Source organism: Corapipo altera, unplaced genomic scaffold (genome assembly GCF_003945725.1).
Source record: "Corapipo altera isolate COAL_440 unplaced genomic scaffold, ASM394572v1 0, whole genome shotgun sequence".
Lineage (NCBI taxonomy): Eukaryota > Metazoa > Chordata > Aves > Passeriformes > Pipridae > Corapipo > Corapipo altera.
The window spans coordinates 4,970,204-4,996,137 of NW_020884872.1; the positions used below are offsets into that span (position 1 = coordinate 4,970,204).

At 41.5% G+C, this 25,934-nt stretch overlaps 1 protein-coding gene across 4 annotated transcripts in view; it reads right to left on the reverse strand.

Moving 5' to 3' along the window:
• Positions 1-243: 243 nt before the first annotated feature.
• Positions 244-25,934, reverse strand: part of HSF2BP (heat shock transcription factor 2 binding protein) — a 30,907-nt gene continuing 5,216 nt past the window's right edge. For all 4 annotated transcript variants that reach the window (XM_027635615.1, XM_027635604.1, XM_027635636.1 and 1 more), the window contains exons 4-9: positions 24,286-24,389; positions 20,161-20,310; positions 16,210-16,348; positions 14,333-14,450; positions 9,592-9,695; positions 244-974 (exon numbers count right to left, since the gene is read on the reverse strand). In XM_027635615.1, the coding sequence (XP_027491416.1) occupies positions 766-974; positions 9,592-9,695; positions 14,333-14,450; positions 16,210-16,348; positions 20,161-20,310; positions 24,286-24,389 (824 nt within the window). In that variant the 3' untranslated portion in view covers positions 244-765. The remainder of the gene's footprint in view (positions 975-9,591; positions 9,696-14,332; positions 14,451-16,209; positions 16,349-20,160; positions 20,311-24,285; positions 24,390-25,934) is intronic.

Sequence of the window (25,934 nt, forward strand, 5' to 3'; positions counted from 1 at the left end):
GCTCTACTCAGAGGCTCTAACAAACACCATGGTTGAGAGAGGAAGTGACGCTGCTCACGACAGAGCAGGAGTTCATTTCAGCCTCTTCTCAGCACACAACTACCATGGGCAACAGCAACTTATTTCCTTTCTCAGGACTTTTCTAAAAACAACAGCTCAGTTTCTAGCATGCCTGGCAGCCACAGATCTGGGCAACTTGCAGGTAAGAGTGGATCTGAATACAAATTTTGCAACCAGAATCCATTACATGCTACAGAATTTCAGTTTTCTTTTATTAGAATAGCAAAAGAGAGGTGAGAAATAACAACAATAAAACTGGAAGTGGGGTCCATTCTGACACAGAAGAGTTATGAAAGGCAGCAAAGTTTTCCTCCCAGTACAATAATTCTTCAGGATGGACCAAAAGGATTTTTATCACTGCCATAAACTATGTATTATCAGTGAATGAGAAGACTATTTTACTCCCTCCAGACAGCAAACTGACAACATAACCTGGACCATTTTGGAAACCCGTTATCAACAAAATCCTACTCAAAGAAATTAAGTCTGTCCCATCTCTACCAGATCCCCTAAGATCATATTTGGGCAGCTAAAACCCAACATGTTTTCTCAAGTGTTATTTCAGTCGGGTTACCTAATTTCCAAAAAGGATTTTGTCAGAGGAACTATAGGCAGTGGTCTTTTTTTCAATCAAGCCCATCTCCAACAACTCTTGCAGCACAAAAATATAGGAGAGACGTTAGCAGTTGGTGTCATAAAGCCCTTCTATGCTTCGTACTCAAATATTTTAAGATCTTCAAGTAGTTCTTTTGCAAGTGCTTGCAGATCTGCATTGCGGCTCTTTGACAGGGCAAGGATGCGCTGGAATGGCAGAGTATCCCTCATCTCGGGAGCTGTCCTGGCCAAGACTTCTGGCTCCAGGATCACCGACTGCAGGAGCCTCAGAGCATGAAGGCAAACTTCTGTGTCTGGGTCTAAAAGCAGGAAACAAAAACATCCAGGGTTTGTTACGAGTCCAAAAAGGCAGCGTTAAAGGTGGCATTCCTCATGACCCACCAGGCGGACAGGGAATAACCCAAGGGTCATAATTCCCAGCTGGCATTTGGTGCTGGCTGGTTGGCTCTAAGAGCAACCTGAAAACAGCATCTTGATCCTCTCTCAGCAGCCTCTGCTCAGCAGTGTTTGGGAGGGAGAGATAAGCAGGAACCTTTCCCTTGTTTTTCAAATGTTGAAAATACTATAAAGCAGGGAATTTATCTACTTGGATTTATCCAATCAGTACCCAGGATGTACTGTTGGATGGAATCCAATTTAAGAGCAGAACAAGCTACATCCCATGATTATTCAAACTTAAAAAACAAACAGACCAAGGAATCAAATCTGCAGTAAATCATCAGGCTTTTCTTTCATTTCTTTTTCTGCGAGCCTTCGGATTTCTTCAAAGTTCAATAAAATATTAATCTTCATAAAACTTTTTAGTAACCATGTATCAACCTTCCAAGTGCTTAATTCAGTCAACACAAAATTGAAATGGGTACTGGAGCTAAGCACTGCTGCTCAGGAATGCAAGCAAAGACCTTTGACTGACTTAAGCCAGGAAGACGTGCAATAACTCCACTGCTAAGAACACAGGATGCATTTTTAATTAACTGAACCATTAGGAGCACTGTATTTCAATCATTCACAACAGTCCATTTGCATTTAGTGGTTTACAGCTTTATCAAAAGCACGTGGGAGAAAGACTTCTCTATTCTGTATATTCCAAATGAAAATGCCTAATATATTTTTACGGCTGAAGCAGTTATTTGCCCCACGTGCCGTGCATTTTTAATGCATTTTTCATTAGCATACCTAGTCTTCAGCATGCTTTAGATAAAGCATTGTGCAGAAACACTGAGAAAATTAATTCAGATCCCTTTGTGCACAAAATCACCAGAGAGGCCAAAATCTCACTGAAGGAGCACAAATGCAGTGCAGTGATAAACCACTCTGCACACTGAGGGTGAAGGAAGCATTTGTTGGGCTGAGGTGAGTTCTTTCCTTTCCTGGCTTATTTAATACCTAACACTGGTGACCTGAGAAAGGACTGAGGAGAATTATTCATTAAAGCACAAGGGTTGAAAGCACCCAGGGGGCAGAGAACAGAATGTGATGGACAGTGAAGAAGACTATGGTTTTAAGCATGACTGCTAAGATGGGGATTTTTAAGTAATTCTCAGTAGCATGTGGCTGAAGTACAATATTAAAGATTGTGACATCTGATCTACACCCACAAGCCAGACACTCTCTCTCTCTTCCTCCATTTTCCATCACAAATGGAAAAAAATCAAACCCCTAAGAAAGGAATTCTACCTACTCTTGGAAAATCATCAATAAAACCCCAATGATTAGTGCTGCACACCCCACAGAAGTGGGCACACCCGTGGTACAGCCACTCCTATTGCTGACACCCAGGCTGAAGGCTCCAAGGAGTCTCTGTCCATCATCATCTCCAGCATGATGTGACTTTCTGAGTGATAAGCAGCCACAACCCATGGAGAAATGCTGCAGCCCAGCCTCCAATTTTCTGGGCTGCAACACTTCAGTGAATCCTTTTAAAAAAACACTTGGGTGCAAGTTTTGGCTTTCAGACTTATTCTGAACTAATCAAAATATGACTAAAAGCCTCAAATTCATTCTCTCATTCCTTCCATTTTTGTCTCCATACCTGTCACAGTTTTTTCGGTTTTTAATGCCTCTTTTTTTGCCACATATAATGTTCAAACTCTGCACACATCACCTGCCCCCTTTTCCTGTACTTAGAATTTTATGTTTATTCACCAGAAATAGCAGCCACAAACTATAGCCCCAGAAGAAAGAAGCTTTGGGGAGCAAAATTTACGTGGTTCATTACAATCTTACTCCTTGTGACATTATTCCTCCACGAAATAAAGCCATTAATACTTGTAATGGCTTGCAGTACTGCTGGGAAGCTTCATATATGTAAGATAAAAAGAGCTTTTTTATCAATACTGTTACAGGCATCGATGTTACTGTTATCTGCAAGTGTTTGAGGGCTGTGGAAAGTAAAGAATTGATCAGGGAAGAAGCGTTAGCAGGGGAGCCAACAAAAGTGAGGATTTGTAGGAGATCAGGAAATGATTTCCAGCTTGACAAGCAAGGACATTTTCCAGTAAGAGCAAAGAGGTTCTAGGAAGAACCTCCAGCAGCAGCCAGGGAAGCTCAACGGCTTGAGTCACTCAAATGAAGAACAGATCAGGCACGTGGGCACACAGCAAAGGAAGGAAATGATCGTGCACCAGAGGATGACTTAATACACATTTAACCTCAGATTGCCATTGTTTTGAATGTATTCTGAGATGTTCCCAGTTAAATAAATACATATGCCTTAAAATACACTCCCTTAGGATTACATGTGGTTTTGAGAATACTACTTATTATGGATAATCATGTTTCCTAAGAGGATTTAACAAAAAAAAAAAAAAATAAAAAAAAAAAGCACAAACCAGAGAATCCTTTCGCTTGTCTCCAATATCATTAGGGACTTTTTCTAAAAGCCCTGTCTACAGAGCACTCAGGAAAATGTAAGGAATCTTCATTATTCAGCATTATATTTATCTCAATAGCTTCCAGATTTAGTCATTTCTACACTAGCTGAGTAACATTTTGTTTGTACAAGATCAAAAAAAAAAAAAAAAAATCCTTTTAGCTGTAATCACATCCCTGCATCACATCCTCCCAACAACCAGCACACGCATCTCCAGTTAAAATTTCAAAACTAGAGCCGTTATTTCTGGGGAAGAGGGGGAGAAATCAAGCTGCTTGCCTCAGCCAGGGATCACAAGCGTAGCACAAACCTGCCACCACCACAAGATGCTGATGTAATTTTACCAAGGTGTTGAAACTGCTGGAGTTTGCTGACGTCCTGCCAGTTGCCAGCTCTACCCTTTGATGTCACTGGTTGTCACTCACTGACAAAAGTACCCGATGGCGTGGACAGATTTTAGTCACATCTGTCATTAGCACCAAGCTCTCAGATGAACCGTTCCCCGCAGCAGGGTTTAGGTAATGGCATTACATCAGTGCTGAACAGCTTATCCACAGTTGCCTCTGAGCTGTGTGAACTCAATTTACACGTGGCCACACCGCTCCCTGGCCACCTGAATGCAAGGTTTATTGCCAGCAGGCTGTTTACAGCTATATCTGAGCACAAGAGCAGAGGAGTTCACAAGGCCAAGTGCAAGGTTCTGCACACGGGTCAGGGCAATTCCAGGCACAAATACAGTAAGGGGATGAATGGATTGAGAGCAGCCCTGAGGAAAAGGACTTGGGGGTGCTGGTGGATGAGAGACTGGAAATGCCCCAGGCATGTGCTCCGGCAGCCCAGAAACCAATGGTGTCCTGGGCTGCATCCAAAGCAGTGTGGGCAGCAGGTGAAGGGGGGATTCTGCCCCTCTGCTCTGTCCTCTGTCCTCGTGAGACCCCACCTGCAGCCCTGCATCCAGCTCTGGGATCCCCAAAATAAAGAGGACGTGGACCTGTTGAAGTGAGACCAGAGTAGGGACATAAAGATGATCAGAAGGCTGGAGCACCTCTGCTATGAAGACAGGCTGAGCTGGGGCTGTTGAGCCTGGAGAAGAGAAGGCTCTGTGGAGACCTTAGAGCCCCTTCCAGCACCTAAAGGGGCTACAAGAGAGCTGGACAAGGACCTTGTACAAGGGCATGTAGTGACAGGACAAGAGGCAACGGCTTTAAACTGGAAGAAGGTAGGGTTAGATTAAATATTAGGAAGAAATTCTTTGTGTGTGTTGTAAGGCACTGGCACAGTTTGCCCAGAGAAGCTGTGCCTGCCCCATCCCTGGAAGTGCTCAAAGCCAGGCTGGATGGGGCTCTGAGCAACCTGGTCTAGGTGGAAGGTGCCCCTGCCCATAGCAGGGGGGTTAGAACTGGATGTTCTTTAAGGTCCCTTTCAATTCAAACCGTTCTGTGATTTTACAATTTCAAAAGCTTCCCACCACTGCTGTAGGTGTCATTCAACTCATTTACTGTCTGATTCCAGCAGGAAGGGGGGATCTGCCACTCAGCCTTTCTTTTTTATGAGCCTGTCACACTTATCTGCATTCACAGAATATATCTAACAGAGACAGCCAGGGCCACAGCTTCCCCCAGGTGAGATCCCTTTGCTTTGCCAATGCTGAAGCAGCACCTGCAGCAGCAGAGAGTTTTCCAGGCATTTTTGTACTGCTGATAGGTCTGAGGAGATAAGAAATGTTGCAGTTAAGACGCTCTGTGGGGAAGGAGCAGGGAGAAAAATAACAGGCTGAAACGTGGCAGAAAAATAACAGACTGAGCTTTGCTGCTGCGATTCCTACAGACACAAATGCCCTTTCTCTCTGCAAAATATTCGCCCCAGCTCCTGTGTGACAGCTGGGTTTCCTTCAGCCTCCTCCCTGGCCAGGTGGCTGCTCTCACATGGAGCTCAGCTAACAAGAATTCCCCACTCTCCTGTGAGGACAGCCAGGCTGCACCCAGCTGGAGCTCCATCCAGGCAAGTAGCTGAGTATGGAAAAGGACAAGCATTCAGTGAGACTCCCCCTGGCCTCTCCTCCAGCCTCTCAGCTCACTGTGGCTCGGGGCCTTCCTGCGTCAGAGCTGACATCTTCACATTTACAAAAAGGGATGTGATTTAAAGGGCAAGAAGGCAATCCCCTTCTTAAGATTCATTGCATAGTCTGAAGGGTATGAAAGTGTTGAGCACTTGAAAGACTGGTAACCTGAGGTTTTGACTTATGAACGAAAATTTGTTTTAATACAGACATCAGTTTATAAATATGAGGGTTCTGTTTGTCCAGATGTCTTTTAAATAACATGCTGCCATGAAAATAACCCGAATTTTCAAAAACTCTCACAGCCATAATGAATTCAGGCAGAAGAGCAAGGCATTAGAAGCCTTCAGGGTTAGTCATGAAAAGCAAATATTGAAGGGTGCAGGCAGCAAAATGAGAATGTGCTTCATACATGCATTTATAATAGAGACCATCATCTGCAAGGAATTTGGATAAACAAGGTTAGATTTCCATGTGGAACTGTGGTGGAGGAAACTCAAGGGCAAGATCTAAAATTAGTCATACATCTCTTTTTGTCTTCTGTTTAATGAAGTACCTGGAGCAATTTCTCAGCTATAGACCAGAAATATCACCGACATAGTGACTCTGAATTCCACACTTTCTCATGTATCTGAAGATTTTTTTAAACTGCATTCAAAGAAAGGGAAAGTGGGGAAAAAAAACAAAATAAAGATGCACAACAATTCAAAAAATACAATTAACAAAAAACTGCACCCAAATGAACAAAGCAGAGAAGAGCCTAGACTCCTTTTCTCCAGCACTCATTTGCTGGCAGATGTTCTGCATGATCAAAAATGAAAAATCTAGTCTTTATTATTAATATGTGAGCTGACTGTGTCTTCTTATTCTTCAAAAGATCCTTGGCAAAGTCCCAGTCTACCTCTTTGGGAATTACAGGACGGAAGTCTTATTGCATGGAAAGCACCAGAAAAAAAAACCTGACAAATCCCAGGTGGATTTCTACCCAAAATGATAAAGCTTCTTTTTCTGTTGCTGAGGATGGGGCTTCTTTAAATCTGAAAGTTATGTGAAACTCTCAGTCAAGACATCAACACAGGGACAGCAGCTGATGGAGGAAACTAAAGCTGCCTGTTTTCTCCAAGATGGGAGCAGCTGCTCTGCAAACAAATGGTGCTCCATGAAAAGAGAACTCTGTTGATGCCACAAGCTGCTCCACGGACAGAAATCTGAGTCATCATTCATGTGTTTTATGCTGGCACCAGGCTGGGAAGATGTAAGGAGGCATAGCTGATACCTACACAGAGGATATTCTTCAGTGATCAGTGTTGCTTATTAAAGGGTGCCCATCTTTTAGACAGTTTTTAAAAGGCAGAAAAAAACAGAAGAAAAAGATAGCCCACTTCATAAAGTGCTAAAACTACAGAGATCTGCATTACCTTCAAAAAGTGTGTAAAACATTTGGTTTTCTCCTGTGATCAGTACAGCCTCCAGCAGAAAGAGCTATTAAGAGTTCTTGTTAGTGAACATGAAGCCAGCTCATCCACATTTTCCAAAGACAGTAGGACAGTTTGCTGTTCACATTCTTACTCCACTAGAAGCCTTCATTAGATTTTTTCTTCCTTTCTCTTCAATCCATGTACTCAACGTCAAGGTATGTCTCTGTCTCTTCAAAAAGCCTGCGAGACAACTTGAATCAAATCCCTCTTTGCTTCAGACACAACAAGGGGAAATAAAGAATATCAAGTCAATTATTTGCTCTCTTCACTCAATGGAAAGGACATTCTTCTTGGGGGGACAAGGATGGGCAGAGTCTGAGAATTCCAAGAAGGAATTTGAGGGATTTATCAGCTGCGTACAAGGCAACGGGAGAAAAACGGGTCTGATGTATCTGCTGAGGTCACAGACACTTGTAGATTGATGATGGAAAAGCAAACAGGATGATTCTCTGGAAATGAAAAAAAAAATAAATCAGAGGATGATTTTTGGGGCCTCTCTTAGTGGGAATGCTGATAAAAGCATACAAAACTGTGGAAAGCTGAGTCATCTCATAAGCCTTAATCAAAACACTCTTTGAAGAAGCTTCCTGCAGGCAGGCAGCACGTACAGGATACTCTGCCAACACAGTGTAGAGCTCTGCTCCTGCATGGAAAAAACAAGATCTTATGCTCTAGCAGCTCCAGGTGCTTATAAGCTGAATCATGACCAGCAGAGGCTGAAGATGCTGGCCAGGGAAACAAGACTGGGAGGAAGCTACTGAATTTTGCAAGTTGAAACATTCAGAAATAGATCGATCGTAGAGAAAGCTACGGAGATCCCACACAAAATGATGGGAACAAGGTTGGGTCTTGGATCTGACCTCTTATCTGATATACTAACTGATCACCTCTCTCCCTTGACAGTAAACAGACTTCCTCCAAAGTCAGGAATCTGAACCAGCAGAAGTGGTTTATCTGAGAATCTCCCTCCTTTGTTGTAACTGGAGAACTTTATTATCAGAAAGTGAAGGAATTAGCCATGCCTGTCTTTCCTTTCTACAACCCAGCCATACCCAATTAACACTTCCAAATTGCAGAGAAGCCTTTCCATTTCTTATTTGCATTAGGAGCTGCAAATTAATTACAACTGTGCCCCAATTTTCATCCTCTTGTGTGACCTAGGAGCCCTTTTCAGACAACTGACTGCATCAAATGATTATCTTGTTTCATCACAGCATTTAGAAGGGCATCTTTGGGAACTCAGACAGGATTCTGGAGGGTGTTTTGGATTGGTATTTTTTGACAGAACAGCTGATGAATATATTAGCCAACATGAAGTAAAAGGAAAACCTGGACTAACTTATGTTAAACTCCTAAGCACAGCTGAACAAAGGACGACGTATTTGATGTTCTCCGAGGATATCATTTTTCTCAAAATATATTTAAAAACTCTATAGAACTGGTGTTTTCCCTTACAAGGATTACTTAATTTCCTGAGACCTCAGAAGAGAGAGCCTGTGGCATTCCACAGCAGGAAATTATTTGATGAAAAGCATGAGTAGCTACATTTTCTGTAAAATAGTTCTGGGAACTGTGAGCAATACAAGTAGCTTCCACTTTACCAACCCAAACCAAAGCTTCAGTATCAAAATAATTTCTTCAAAAAAAGTAGAAGCAATCCCTCTCACTTCAGCTGCTCTTAGTATTTTACCAGTTGGATTGCAGCACAGAGGGATAATTAACCTCCCCAGTCCTACGAACTGCACACCAAAATCTTCCCACAAAAACCTGAGAAAGCCAAGACAGAGCAACTCCAGCAGCCATTCCTAGGCAGGAGAGTGTCACAGCTCTGTCCTCACTGCTGTCCTTGCTGTCCATCATGAGCTGTGCACACACTGGCAACGTCAGTCTCTGCTGGCTCCTGCTCAGGGATTTCCAGCCTCCCAAAGAGCAGAGCCTGGATGTCACTCACATACCTGACAGAGGCAACACGAGTCCTTGACGTCCTTCAAGTCCTGCACTGGCCAAAGACAGCTGGGAATAGCACTCAAGCCCTGCAAACCCAAATCCTATGAGAGCACAGGGCCTCTCCTCAGCTCCAAAAGGGTCACTTTTGCAATGGGTCAGTGTAATTACAGAGTTGGTTTCTTTCCCCAAAACGTGTACATTTTTCTTTGTTAAATGCTAGTGAACTGACACGTTGCTTCCCCTCAGGGTTCATTTTAAAGTTGGTATGTGAAGATACAGGTGGCTTTTTTTTTTTAATCCACTTCATCAAATTTCTCCATTCCCTATTTTTTAATTCTACCACCCACAGATTTTATATTAATGGAATGTTACACACAATGCCAAAAGTTTTGTGGGAAGTACACATCTCCCTCCAGCTATTTGCCCTTTTTGTTTACTTTTAATCTGTCACAAGCTAATCAGGTTACAGACACAAATTTCTGGTTTGTTATTTGCAACACCTATTGCAAATCTACGAAACCCAGAAAGTCACAATTTAAAAGGTTTTTAGAGCAACTTACCATTCAACAGCCACCAAAGCAAGGGAATAAAACCTGGACTTTCACTGATGTACTTCAAGCCTTTCAAGTTGATGCTCACATTGTAAAGTGACATTAGCATTAGCCTAGAATTGAAAGAAAAAAGATGTGAGGGCCTTTGATTTCTTTGCAGGTTTTAGCATTTTTTGCCACTTGTGTCAGGCATGTACTGATGCAGAGGCCCGTGCTAATAATTTATATTTTGGTAAAAGAGACAAGTCTCAAATTATATATAAGCAATGTTGTGCTTGTTTCTACTGTTTCTACTGTTAAATCGTGTATTCCAAACACAGGGAAAAACATGCTTTTCACACAGCCCCTGCAGCTCTTGGCTTCCAGAACACAAGCCCTGAAAAAAGGAGCACAGTCATAACTCCCTACAAGCAGGCAGACTGGAAATGCTCAGTAAACCAGTATCTTACAATGGCAATGTTAACATTTCTTGAGAAGGTCTTTCACCCTTAATCTGTCTGACATTTGCAGTTAGAAATAAAGTGACGCAAAAAGATACTGCTGTGTTTGTGTTTTTGTGTCACTTGTTTGCTTTGTGCAGACAAAAGGGACTGGTGGTGGTTTTCCAGGGAAGAGCTGAGGTTTTGGAGTGTTGGGAGATGACATAACCCCCAAGCCAGTGCAGTAGCATATTAATATCTAATAGCATATCTAATCAAACACACTCTCCTGGGCACAACATGGAAGCATTTCCAGGCCCTTTATACCACCTTCATCTCTAGTACCTGCACATTTTAGTAAGTATTTTTGGCAATATTTATTGCAAAAGTGCTTATTGAAGCAAACCCAACACACATAATTATGGGATAAACAATACTTTCTGGTTTGGGGTTTTTTTTTTTAACATGGAGGGTGTCTTAATCATGCACTTCATAATCTTCCTATTTAGGCAAGCCAAATTTAATTAACATCTTGTACTTCTGTATCTGTCAATCCTTTCTTTAAAATCTATAAAAGCACAGCTAAAGCCCCTTCTTGTCTGCCTAATACATGGGATTAGTACATAAAACGTGCTAATATCTACCAAAGTACATATTTCTTCTGGCTACTTTCAACAGCTGCATAAGCAAAGTTAAATGTTCTTAACTATTTAATTATAGCAATGAAAAATTACGTGTATGTTTACTGACTAACATTTACAAATGTTGAACAAACCCTACACCAGTGAGAAGAAAACCTGAAGTCTCTCACATCACTGCTATTTCAGAAAGGCAAGGACACCCATGAGATTTCAGTCCCAGCACTCATGTTGATGCCTTGGATATATGTATTCCATACATATATACAGTGGATATCATAGCAGCTTTGGAATAAATCATAGGTTCTCCATGTAATTTTTTTATTTATATATTTGTACAAGTAAAACACAGGATTGCTAGAACTACATAAGAGAATTCCTCTTTATCAGCTTGTTTTGATACTACTGTGTGTAGAATTAGACTCACGGTTTCCCCTGATTTGTCACACAGCAATGAAAAACATTTTTTAAAATAAAAGCTAGAAAACAATTGTAAAACCTCAAAACTAAGTAAAGGCCAACCATATCCCTTAAAATAAAAAGCCAAATATTCTCTTTAACTGATTAAATTACAAGTTGATGTCCTCCCATGTAACACCATGGTGTCTTTGAGAAAAATACATTGCATTTCCAAAATAATGAACAGACATTTTCAGTTGTGAGGTGTAGCTTTAAAAATGTGTCTGCCTGTGTGTATATGTATATAAGTGTATGTGTAAACATTATTTATGATAATTCCAGAGTCCATCTTCACATAACTCAGAAATTGCACTACAATTTATGGTAATTATCACATCCTTATCTCACAACTGTCCTTCATTTTGTCTTGCCTTATGTTCCTTATGGTCAGGAGAAGAGGGAGTTCTACTGACATATCTGCTTATGAAAATGTAGATTAAGGTTAATAAGCAGCTAAAGAAACTTAGAGGCAGAGAGCAATTTAAAAACAAATCAACCAACTCCCCAAACCCTTCTTTGCTGGGTTGGGAGACTGTAAAATTCCCCAAAAGGACAAGAAAAAAAAAATCCAGTGTTAGTAACTGAATAGTGACAAGACACACAGGGAGCTCATGGAAAAAAAGGAACCTGATCACGGACATGAAAGGCAAACACAGAGGAAACATTTTGCACCAGAAGATTTGAGCAAATTAGGCTCCCTTGTTCAATGACAAGGCCATGAAGAAACATCCTTTCTGGCATTTGCTTTAATGTCAGAATACAGCACTTTTCTTATCACATGACAAGTTCAGAGCAAGAAAAGAAAATGTTGGTTCTGTGGAACATCAGAAAACATTATCACTGCACTGAATTCAAGCTATTGTAACATATGCTTAACATTTCTCACTTATCAACTACCTTGTGCAACCTCTTTTCCAAGCTTCCCTCCATTTGTTAGCCTAAGAATCTGGCCTGTGTTGAATCCCTGGTCCCTGCTGAATCCCTCACAGGATTGTTTATGTTATGTATATTTTACCAGTAGTGCTGTATGGCAGCCAAGTTTATATTACCACGTGTAATTCTTCTGCAAGGCAGGCAGATTTGGAAATATAGTTAAAACCAACCCAAAACATAAATTCAAAAGAAAGGACCTCAAAATCCAATTACATCATCCAATTACATTAATACAAACTGAAATGCTAAAGAATAGTTTAACTGGACCCATATGCACATATTCACTTGAAATTCAAAGTGTGTGTTTGTGAGTGTGTGTAGGAATACTTTCCCCTCCCTTCTCCTCTCAAAGTCCTTTTTTTTTTTTAATTTACAGGTTCTGAAACAGTATAGGTGCTCTTTTCATGGTTGGTTTATTGTTTGAGCCTTTTTGTTTGTTTGCTTTCTTCTGTTTCATTTTACACAAATTACCTTTTCTTTCTTAAGTGGAGGTTCTCATACAAATATTTCCATTGAGGCTTAAAAAAAAAACAAACACCTACCGTTGACCTTCAAGCCCAACACCTGGGAAACACAGCAATTAACTGATCAAGCCACTACCTACAGCACAGGCTGTTCAGCTTTCCCCTCAATACCCAAAAGGGAAAGACAAACACCTCCAGAGGGCAACTTGTTCCCCTTCTCACACGAGCAATCACCTGACAGCACCAACTCCTTCCACTGACTGTGGGAAGAAGCCCAGGCAGTCAGCAGATGGTTTGACATCTCCCTTTCTGATAGCTGGGGTTAGGCCAGATAAAACCTCTCCAGAGTGAAGACTGAGCCTGATTCCTTGCCTATCCTATACAACCTGCCTAAATGTGTGCAAGGACATGGTCAGGCTACTGTGGCTGCTGTTTGTCAGCAGAGCTGTGACAGCTGGCAGGGGTGTGTACTGTTTGTGTGTGTGTGTGTGTGTCTCATTTATGAAAAAAACATCACAGTGGCTTAAACTACCTTCCTGACCAAATGAACCAGGTGTACAGGACCAGTGCCCACAGTTTAGCAGATGAGCCACTCATTAAGCCAAGGTAATTTGCTCAGTCAAGGCCATATACCCTCAGCTTGTAACATGTCTGTGGAAAAGGAAAAGAAAGTAATTTATTTAATCTCTTCACCAGCTGAAAACTACTTTCCAGTATCCAAACTGTGTAACATGGCCTTGCCTTTAATGCTGTATCACGAGGTCCCTTTAAAGGAATTATCTAACTTATTAACAAACTTTAGTTTGTAACCCTTACAAACTAAGAGGTGTGGTGAGTCTGGCTGCTAAGTAGCCTAAAATAATTTAATTTTTGCTCTTAGCAGATTCATAACTCACTTTCTTCACAAAGCAGATGTGGCATTTTACAGTCTTCATATTGGAAGGGAATAAATATGAGTCCACATTTCCCACATCCTCTGTTTTCAAATTCACATCTTCTTTATCTGCCACTCAACTCACGACCCCCTCCCAAGGTAGAAGGGGCATCCCCGCTCATCTTTACAGTATTATGGTGTTTAAGAAACTTCCAAAGAGACAAAAAAACTGGATAAAGCCTTGTAGCCAACTCTAGTATAGCTGCAAGGAATGCTACCAGGAAAAGAGCTTCCAAAAATTATGTTTCCTCTCCAGGAAAGGAATGATGGGAAAGTGGGAAAACTACTGTCACCACTGTGACCTACACTGCAAGATCATAGAATCATAGAATAGATTGGGTTGGAAAAGACCTCCAAGATCATCAAGTCCAACCCCTGATCCAACTCCAATTACTATATCATGGCACTAAGGGCCATGTCCAATCTCTTTTTAAAAACCTCCAGGGATGGTGAATCCACCACCTCTCTGGGTAGGCCGTTCCAATGCCTGATAACCCTCTCTGTAAAGAATTTCTTCCTAACATCTAACCTAAACCTCCCCTGGCAGAGCTTGAGCCCATGTCCCCTTGTCCTATTGTTGGTTGCCTGGGAGAAGAGACCAACCCCCACCTGGCTATAACCTCCCTTCAGGTAGTTGAAGAGAGTGATGAGGTCGCCTCTAAGCCTTCTCTTCTCCAGACTGAACAACCCCAGCTCCCTCAGCCTCTCCTCATAGGACCTGTGCTCAAGTCCCTTCACCAGCCTCGTTGCTCTTCTCTGGACCCGCTCCAGCACCTCAATATTCCTCCTGAACTGAGGGGCCCAGAGCTGAACACAATACTCAAGGTGTGGCCTCACCAATGCAGAGTACAGGGGAAGGATAATGCATTTCACTTGAAAGGGAAAAACAAGAAGTCATCATACACTTTAAATTTGTTACAGAGTCCTGGCTTCATGTCTCCCAGGAGGTGCATCATCGTGTCCAGTAATTCATGACTTGAGCTAACCAAGAACTCACGGCCACACGCCAGCGCGGCCACATCTGTGAGAGAGCACAAAACAGCACCATAAAAACCACATTTCAAACAAAGGTTTATGATAATTATCAGGACTGCTAAAAAGATATGCTGCTGTGAGGAATGAACTATGGCATTTATGTAAACTTCAAACTATATTCACATGTATAGCAAATACTGAAGCAGCAAGTTACACCAGCAGAGCTCCTTCCTAATTCTTCTTTGGTAATTAAAACATTTATTCAGAATGGCCGGTGTCCTAATAGCAACACAGGGAATTATGAAACAAAAGGCTCTATTCACCTGCAAATAAAGTGGAACTGAAGCAAAGCTGACCATTATAGGTTCCACTTCAAAGAAAGGAGATTGCAGATTGTTTTACAATTGCCCGATTCAATATCCTCAGCACATTACACAACCAAAGCTCTTTGCCCACCTCTCTGCAATTGTGGCATTACTCTTGCACAAACCAGAAAACAAAATTATTTCCAACTACTGCCCCAAAGCAGACTTGCCATTGGTATTTTTCCCTTACACCTGCCCCATACTTTAGGGCATCCTTATGTGCAAGAGGTGTCTTCCAGCAGCCTGAGCTCCTTCGTGCCGTGCAACTGGCCAAGCCTCCTCCAAAATTACAAAGCAGAAGTGTAACTAAGTAGTGACAGAACCTGGTAACCAGGTACCTGGTACAGCAGATTAAACAGGTTCCTGTTCCTGACTCCTCCTCAGATAGAACCCCAATTTCCCCTCCCCACCTCTCCCACCAGCCTTTAAACACTTTCTCTTTTCAGACTTTACTTTTGCTATTCCTATCTCCCTCCCCCCCCCTCCTCCCCCCCCCCCCCCCCCAGAACACACCCCCTCCCCCCCCCCCCCCCCCCCCCCCGCCCCCTTTACCCCTCTCTTTTCCGAACCTTTTGTTTTTTCTTTCCCCCCCCCCCCCCCCCCCCCCCCCAACGAAGCAGTTTGAGAGAACTGGATTCCTCCTCAGTACAGTGGCATAATGCATCACATATTGATTTTGTCACAACCTTTAATGGCACTGCAACAGCTGAAAATCACACATTCAGAAAAGTTATTCATGCAAGATTCACTTATTTGTATAAATAACCACAGCTTCATCTATCTTGCATCACGCCATTAGTGGCATTTCGATGGTTACACAGTTCCACAAAAATGCAGATGATGCATCAACCCTATTTCTCACAGCCTTCCAAGCCAAGGGGCGTCATACTATGACAGATCTGTGGCTTTCTACTTATTTTCTGGCCCTAAAAAACAAATACTTCACACAAAAGTCAGGTTTATTACCTTTTACTTTTCTCGGGACAGCAAAGGTACAGTCCATGTGACAGCAGCAAAATATTTAAGCAGTTTCAAAATACCTAGTCCATACCTTAAACTGGGGCTGATCTACTCACATCATCTGCAATCCATACATCTTGAGGGTGTTGGCATTACTGGCAATTCAGAAAGCAAAATTGCTTGACATTTACAAACAAAGGTGAGTGTGCAAGACCAGCAGAATGGTCCTTGTTTCGCTCCAGATTAAACAGATGTATTAGGTAATTTCAGAACTCAATGGCTCTTACCCACCTAATCCTTAAAAACGTCACAGACAGCACAGAGACTCACAGAAGTGGCAGTAACAAAAGCTGCTAGAACTCTAAAAGAACACTGACTAAATACTTAACTTTGAAAAGCTCTATTTACTGCAGCTTCTTTGAGGCAATATAGATTCCCAGTACACGTGGATTGCTGTTCTGAGGGATAACATGAACTTACTTGTCACAATCCCTGCCAAGGCTAATACAAACTGATTTTCATCAGAATCCAAATCCTGCTGTTTCATGTCTTCACTTAGTGACTTCACAAAGCTCTCCATGGTCTGGGCAGTGATTGTGAAAAACTTCCCTGCTTTACTCTGCAAGCACGGAGGAGAAATAAGGTTACACACACTACAGCAATTGTTATTATTAGATGATACAGTAAAACTAGACCATCTTCCAAATTATTAACACATCCAGTTACTCCAAAAAACAACAGAAAATACCAGGTATTCACTAGATGACGTTTGATCCCCTAAATTTGAAACAATTACCTCAGAAGAAAATAGGAAACTATTCAATGCTACATTTACTTATAAAACTAAACCACTACATATTTACCTCCTAAACTCCCAATAATATATATCAACCAGCAGAATTAAAGCTTACTTTCAAAAGTGAGAATATATCTCTTGGCCTTGCAGCAGCTGCACCAGGTGTTTTACATTTACCTGAGCTATTACAGCAGCTTCTGTCAAAACCAGCTGAAGACTGGAGACTTAACATGAAATTCCTAAGAAAACCAATGAAGTACCCAGAAAAAAGATAAGAAGTGAAAGGCAGAAGTGCTTTAAAAACGGAAATGGAGGTCTCTCTTGGGTCACAGGTTGAATTCAAGCCACCAATGTCACGTGAGAAAGATAATCATCACAAACAGGAGCACAGAAACAGGAGTACAGGCTGTAGTTATGTTAGAATCTTTTCCTCTCAGCTGGAATACTGCTCCATTTCCATGTCTCAGTTGAGGAAGCAGTACAAAGCTAAGGGCAGGTCAAGGAGCTTGGCCAGAGGTGCAGACAGAGTCCAGAAAAAAGGATGAAGAGACCTGTTTCTGTTTATTGGTAATTCTGACCAGTAAAACACTGTTGGAACGCTACTTCATGCTGAGTATGAAGGTTTTCATAACCAAAACAGGGTAGCAGAGAGCCTATAATGCTGGGTTTCCCAGTGTCTTTATTAATTTTTCCATTTGTTTCATGAAGCAGCTGAAACTCTTAGTCATTCCCAGCAGTGATCCAATGGAACAGTTCAAGAAACGCCTGAACTTTTATTCCTTTTTTTAAATCCACTGAAAATTTTAATACCTTTTCAAAATTACTGCTTTCACAATACATGCAAAGCTACTGATAACATTTATTTATTCCTCCACTGCTGCACATACACCACATCAAAGATGTTCAGTTGCTGTGGGGTGACTCCAGGAGAAACAGGGCACAAAAAGCAGGCTCAGCCAACACTCAGTATCTTCTGAAGTGATGCTGTGGTCCCAGAATAACAGCAACGAAGGGATCATGGGCAAAGAGGATGGAAACAACTGCATTTCTGCATGTGCTGGATGTAGTTTTTATACTTATATGGACACCACACCTCAAAGATGGTAATTTTAACACAAGCAGGGACCACAGTTCAGTAAGCAGAAGGTGCAAGAGAAAATGAAGAGAGCCTACTATGAAAATACATATTCACACGGGAACATAAGAGAGTAGTAAGCACACTGAGTAGTTGTTATTTTACACAGAAAACAAGGAGAACCTTCTCTGCTGATCTCCTGAGGTGCCACTGGTGTCCTCTCTGCTGAACCTCTTGTCCAAACAGCCATTACTTCACCAGTGCTGAGGTCTGAGGAGCTGCAGCAGAGACCCATCAGGTTTATAAATAGCAAACACTGCACACTCTGCACAGTGTCTTATTAGCTTGACAGTATTGTCATGGGACTGAAGAATGTCTCACCCGCAGACATTGAGATATGGGCAGTTCTGAGAGCAGCCATGAAGGTGCTTGAGCACAGATGGTGCATGAACCCTTTGCTGTCCATGTAACTCCTGTGTGAAACCATCAGTTAATATGAGAAATTGCTACCATAAAGTCATTTGTCACCACAGCAGACAACCAAAGTAGGAGAGCACCTTGTAGGATCCCAGATCTCTCAAGCTGAAGCAAATCAATGTCATTCTGAAATCAAACCTTCAGGCTGCATTTCCATGTGAGAACCACGTCATATCTGGTTGAAGCTTTTTGAAAGACATCTAAAACAATGTCATGGGAATTAATTTACTACTTTTTTGGCACAGGCAGGTAGGAAACCTTGAGAACTCTCTCTCACGCTGCTTCTCTGGATGTTTCTTCAAGTTCTCTCTAGGAACATTACACATGGGCAGAAACAGCCCCCAGTGCCTTCAAAACTTAGTTGTGTCACATTTCAAATCTGCTGCTGGAGTTTTGGTTTTCCCAGCCCATATGGACACAAATGGTGTACTGGTCACTGACACCATTTCAGTCCATTTGTATTACAGGACTGTAAGAAAGACCTACTTCTGTATTGCTGCAAATACAAAAAAAAAAGCTTGGGCATTGTTCCCTAAGGCATGAAATGATTCTGAATTGATGCCACCTTCCCCACACACTTAAACATCAGCATCCATTTTAAAGCACTCTTGGTGTTCTCATCCTTTTCTGTAGTTCATGGCACCTTCTCAGGGGAGGGGGAAGATGCTACAGGCTGTGAAACTCGTCCCAAAATAACCCAAACCAAAAGCTTTGTATGACAAATCTCCCATCATCTTTTAACGACCCGACTCATTGCCAGTTATAATCTATGGCTGACACAATGCCACACAATCCATTTGTGTTTTCCTAGTAGTCTTGTTGCAAACCCAGGCACGCTTTTTACCATGTTATGTGCACCATCACAAGAAAACAAAGCCCAGAAATGTTGCCATGAGCTTCACCAGAAGTTCAGCAGTTCAACGAGCTCTAATGGTTGCTGGAACTGACTACAGAAGTATTTTGCATTTCAAACCAACCCAAACCATCTACAAATCTTCAGGTAACAGTTTTGTTTTTACCTAATTCTACTGAATTTTAATACCTAAGAAAGCTTTCAACAACCTGCCTTTTGTTGTAAAATTTATCTGCTTTATATAGTGTTTTAGGAGACTTTTTTTCCTTAGTAACTGCTGCTGCTTGGATCTTGACTCACCAGAAGTTATCACCAAAAGGCATCATTGTACAGGTTTCTAATGTCCAATATTGTTGTAATTGTATTTTGGTGCATCAAAACTAGAACACCTCTTACAAACACAGTACTTTACCACTTACTATAATGAACTAATCCTATTCACTCAGCTGCTCACCATGCTACTGAAAAATCAAGCCAGAAGAAATTGTGGCTTCAGTTCACTCAGATTAAATACAGCAATTCCTTCTCATGTTGGCTGTGTCAGGAATGAAAATCATATTTTTATCAGGCTTGTTCCTCTGATCCCTCCTAATTCCATCAGCTCCACTTGGCAGTGAAACTGTGTTAGTTGTAATATTAGCACTGTCATCAACTGTTGTTGTTTTGGGGTTTGGGTTGGGTTTTTTGGTTTGTTTGTTTGTTTGTTTTTTAATAATCTACCTGTCCAGATTTAACATTGAAGATTTAATGAGATCCCCTAGCAGCAAGGCTCTCTTAAATTTCCAAGAGTTATGCAAGTATTAAGGCAGCACAAACACTTAAAGTAAGTTGAGAATCGATGGATCTGTCTTCCTTCCATGGAAATAGCTCCTCCAAGCTCCCTACAGGCATGGAAACTCCTGCATATGCCCAGGAATTATTTTCTCCTTCTGTTAGCTCATGAAGATATTTACATTGTGCTGGCTGTAGCCTTGCTTCCAGTTTAACTGTGTGTGGTGGGAAACAGACAATCCTTGTTTGGAAATGTGAGAATTAATTACTGCATTTATTCATAACACTTCATAACTCCAAAACTTCTTAAATGAGAATGGATGAACATGCAAACCAGAAAACATTCTTGCTGTCCAAAGAGTTTCTGAAATATATCCTGAAAGTGTGACACACAGCAAGGTCCTTATTTTAAAGGCCTGACAGCATTACCAGGGGTCAGCATTCACCTGCCATACTTACTCCTCCTAGAATGGTTTTCACAGCCTCCTCGTTGCTGGACACCCCCCACAGCAAGGTGCAAACAGCAGCCCCCATCTCTGTGCAATACTCTGCCTGCTGCAGGAGCTGCTGCTTGGCCTCGTTCAGCTGCTGCCTCAGGTCCAGTTTCTCCTGGAATAGCACAAGGAAATTTTGGTTGCACTTCCTATCAGCCACAAGTTTCCAGCCTAAGGGACAGAACAAGACATCATGGCCATAAATGAAATGGAGGGACACCCAGAGCAGTGGCAGACACGTACCTTCTTCCCCTGAGCTGTGTCTAAGCAGCCAGAACATTGTGGAGGCTGACAGTAACCAGAAGCCTGTCCACAAGGTCAAACCAAGTGACCCCCTGAGACTGAGTGGCACCCAGAGAAGCCTGATAGGAGAGTCATCTCCTCCTGAGCAAACAGCTCCATGTCTCCTCAGGAGAGAGGGGATTTCAGCATCAGGGGACAGCTTTCCCTGACACCTTACAAGAGATACTGGAAACATCTGACAGGAAGGGAGGGTTGCTCTGTTTTTCAAAATTGCTTTAGCCAACATGGCCAGATATCTAGAATAAATCCTGTTGTCTCCAAATTTTTTCTATTGGCATATTCCTGATCAGCAAAGTAACACAGAATCCCTGGAAAAACATATCTAAGGTTTGAAGTTTGGAGGCACCCCTGTGCATCCATCAGGTTGGATGGGGCTCTGAGCCACGTGGTCCAGAGGAAGGTGTCCCTGCCCAAGGCAAGAGGACTGGAACTGAATGATCTTAAAGGTCCCTTGCAACCCAAACCATTCTGTGATTTTATGATTCTATCATCACCTAAGTGTTTCAGTTTGGCAGCACTTTTTCCCAATCACATGAGAAGCTGGCTGGAAGAATATCCTGAGACCGGGTATGATTCCAGGTCTCATTGCCTTCCAAACAACTGCCACAGGGGGAGTGAAGCTGCTGCACTTCTCAGCTTAGAGCCAGCACAGACAGGGAGAGTCAGGCAGGGATTCTGCAGTCTGTGGTTTCTCAGGGTGGATGGGAGCTCCCTGCTGTCTCCAAGTAGGGTGGTATTAGACAGTGCTGCATGGAAAGACAAAGGCCAGTCAAGAAAAATGATGCTAATTCACATATTAGAAGAGAGAAAGAAAGAAAGAGAGAGAGATTTGCAGATCACACAACATCAGAAGAACAGAAGGATCTTACTCTGCCCACTTTACAGACATGGGATTTTCAGATTCATCACAGAAAATACCCTCCTCAGCCCAGCCTCCCCAGCGTGTTTGGATATCAGGATGTGAGAAACGAGAAGGAATCTTTTCTGTGTAGACTTTGAAAGCACCTAAACAGAACAAGACTTTCAACCATATATTGTCATCCAGATTTTAAAATCGTTGTCTTGTAATTCTGGGGGTTCACCTCAACGGTTTGTGTGAGGGTTTGGAAAGAACAGAAAAGCAAACTCACCTGAAAATTTATGTAATGTGATATCAACCAGCACAAAGCTGCCTGTTCTCTGTCTGTCAGCAATTACCTGCTGAGCCCCCTGATCACACCTGACAGCCTGATTTGTGCTGCTTTATCGTGCTGCTAATGGAACACGCAGGCGAGGATTTGTAAAGTTCAAATTAAATTTATCGAGTAGATTTCTGTGCATATTTACTCTCTGGAGTCTCTTTCACCTTACAGATCAACACATGCAAAAGACTGACACTTGCTGGTGATTTCAAAGGCACAGTATCCCAGGAAAAGTCTCCTATTTCTTAATATTTTGGTTGTTTTTAAGTAAATTGGCCAAATTCTGTCTTGTACATGACTCACTGCCAGGCCAATCAGCTTTTCTGCAGCCATATGAATCAACAAAATGTCCACAGGCATCTTCCTACCTAATCCCTATATTTTCCCTGTCTTTCCCACACTATCCTTTTCTTAGGAAAATGTATCTTTAATACATTTTATTTGCATTTTGCATTTGGATGCTAACAGTGAATAGTAAGACATAAAACCCAGTAAATACCAAAGCTAGATCCCCCAACAAGGATGTAAAGCCAGCACAAGAAATGCCAGAATTTTTTAATAGATCAAAAGCAGCATCAGAACAAAGATATGAGGCAAGGGAAACAAAATAGTACATTCAAGAGCCAGGAAAATAAACGGAGCCTGCAAAAGCAAATAACCAACTGGAAGCAACACTCCTGAGAGTTCACAGCACAACCCAATCCCTGTGCTGTGCAACACCACCACCTTCAGGAAAGGGTCAAGGCACAAGAACACAGCAGTGCTCAGGTATGGAACTACAAAAGGACAGACAAAGAAGACATCAAGAATAAGGTGCACTTCAAGTTTTGCTCAGGTTCAGAAAGCACAGCAACTCCCTGCTCAGCGATCCAGAGATTTTGGAATGCAAAAATGTTGATTTATGATGGCCTCAGAAAAGGACACTGCTCAACCAGAAAATTTATTTATTTTATGTTTGTTTCAGTGAATCATTTCCTTTTCCTTTAGAAGATAAATATTTAGCAAATAATTCAGAAACTTTATGGAAGGATGCCTATAGCAGAACAGCAACCAAATGAAAAACACCAGGCAAGTGATCAACAGGACTAAAAATCACATATATACACACACCCCATCTTCTTGCAACCTGAACAGCTAAAGGACTTCATATCATAAGCACAATCTGCTCATACCTTCCTGGCATATAACAGAACCCATTGTCTAAATGCTATAGTGCACAACAGCAAAGACATGAAGAGAAAAGCTTTGATCAGGAACACCAAAACAACTACTCCATCCATGCTTTAAGTAAAACTTATCCAAAAGAAAACACAAACCCAAACCACCTGCCATTTATTTTGTAGTGTTAACAAGAATAATGGGTGGGACCCACTTCATTAATATCTAAAGCAGCAACAGTAAATCTTAGAGAGATTTTGTCCTGGATGGTTACACAACTGAGGATGTGAGTGCACAGCAGAACTGTGTATCTATTGCTGAACTGCAATAGCTACCCCTGCTTTGAAGGAATATCCAGATAGACAACTATTCCATCATACCAAACTTCATTCCAGAACAGCTTGTCCCTGCAGAAGTTCACTAAAACTATACGTCCAAACTCTTCATTTATTCCTTTTCAAAAATGAAATAATTTCTGCAGATTCATCTATCTCTGTGCACTCTCAGCTGTAGAGCTCCAACACCACCAGCTTCTGCTGAAGATGGTTCCAAGGAAATGAACCTTTGCAGCCAATAATCACCACTGATTCTCACAGACACCCATTTGAACCCCGACTGCTTCACAGAAGACCCACAATCAGGGAAGTCACTGTCTTTGTTATTCCTTCATTGTTCAGAATCTCCTCTCTCATAATCACTAAATACAATATTGACAGAGCAAAAGGAGCCCTGTAATTGCTCTTTGAGTCGCAGATGTACATAGCAATTGGATCAATATGTGGACTGAGAAAGCCTACTAACACCAAAAAAAAAGGGTGCATAGCTCACAGAAAGCCAAAGAGAGGCTGGTTTCATCCTGTACATTGCATTGCTTAAATTATCTTCTATTGTCCTCTTTGAAAATACGTTATAGTTACATTAAAGTCAAAAGAACTGATTCTGTGAAGCACGTTTTCATACCAGCTATACCACAATCTTCCCAAACACCCAACGTTTTACTTCAGCATGTTCATATAAACCAAATGCTTGGGTTTTAATGTCACATACACCAAAACAAACCCTGCCAAGAACCTGTATTTCGACCCCATACAACCACACCCCACACAGTATGGACTGTGGGAGATTCATGCAGGTATGCAGGAGTTTTGTACCTCAGTGGTTGTACCTCTGTTTGTACACTTTGACTACTTTTTGGGACTGCATCCCACTGTATTTTGCCTAGGTACAATATTGACTCTTTTGCTTGCAAATACCAAAAGGGGGAAAACCCATCAGCTATGAACTTTTAGGTTCATAATTTCCTCACCACCTGACTATATGGATAGAAATCCCAGACTGCTTTTCATGTTCATGTCACAGAATAAATCCTCAGTCTGAAGAGCAATCATTACTGCTTTAATCATTAAAACTCAAGCACACAGATACCAATATCATGGCAGCAAATCTACCTTCTTCTCTCTCATGCAATCTGCCTGGGCCGTTTCCAGACGGGCTTTGAAGTGTTCACAATCCATTCTCAGCTGCTGAACTTCCTCCTCCTTTTTCTCCAGGTCTGTGACAGGATAAATCAAGATAAACGAAGTGACACATTACGACCAAGGGGCTGCACTAAGGAAAAGAGAATCCACCGAGTGCAGCTTTCCCGAGGTGCCGTGGCTGTTTGCTTGTGCGAGATCACCTCCCCGTGGCTAAACCGGGAGCTCACGATTTGCCACATCACAACAGTTCCGAGCAAGTAAATGAACGTGTTTCTGATTTAAAATTGGGAAAGACTGAAAGAATCACATCCAGCTGCAAAATACAGCGTGCTGATAAGGTTTTTGTTAGGATTTACTCATTTTTCTGCTTTGTTTTAATGATGGTTTTCATGAAAATTCAGTGAGTGGAATTTCACTCAATTCAGTGAGTATACTGAAAACCTAAGAAAAATACCAAGATCATTCAAAAGTGTGTGTTTCAATATATAACATGAAACTTCTATAAACAGTAAGAATGAAATGCAACTCTTCAAAATATTTTAAATTAATGTTTATAAAGTATTTTAAGTAAACTATTCTACTGAAAGATGTCCTTGCCCACAGCAGGAGTTTGGAACTGGATGATTTTTAAGATCCTTTCCAACACAAACTGTTCTGTGATTTTATAAACTATTTAAACTTTATGTTGGTTATAAGCAAAATTAATGATTCCCTTAAAAAAGTTAATGTTTGACATTATCAGAAATACATTCCAATTTAGACACTTTATTTTAGTGAAGAGAAATCAAGTTAAAAGTCTATTTCACCATCATGGTGCCAGTTTTAAAAAAAAAATCACTTCGAGGGATATTTTTAACAACAGTTGTGTATTGTATTTTACTTTAAATCCCATAGTCCTGGATGATTAGTATTTATATTGAAATAAAGGAAATACATTTCAGTAGTTCCAAAAAGTAATGTCCAAACAGCACCTACTGTAATTTTGGTCAGCTTCAAAAAAAAAGAACAAGTTACAGCCCATTTTGAGCCCCATACACTTGATCTTGACAGTTTGGTCTATGGCTTAATGCTTCACATGCTTCCCCTTACACGTGGTCAATATTTTTTAATGTAGTTACCAAAAATCATAAAAAGACAACATCACTAAAAAATTATCCAAAAAGTCAGTCCCATTCACCTCTGACTATTTGGGTGTGAGTCTTAAGTAGCTGACAGAAGGATGTCTTGAGCCTGAGTGAACCTGCTTATCAATAGCAGCCAAGAACCTCTTTATTCTGGTCAGGTACATCCAGTGAAAGTCTCTTGTCCCTTCCACGAAACAAGCTCTCCTGAAAGAGAAGAATCACTTCCAGCCTTTGAGAGGATGGAATCCAACCTGAATCCAGCCAGTAGATACACAAAGGTGCCACATCCTTCACTGTCAGACTTAAAAAGTCCTGGAACAAAACCTGAGCCAGAAGGGGAACAATATTAACTACTGAGTGTTAACACAATGTAACATTTATTTTTAAAAGTCCTTCAGATAAAAAAGGATGTGTCAACATCCTCTAAGGTATCATGATGTTTTATGTCAAAGGAAGAAAGAAGGATAATATTGGAAGCTGCTGAAAAGAGCCCTA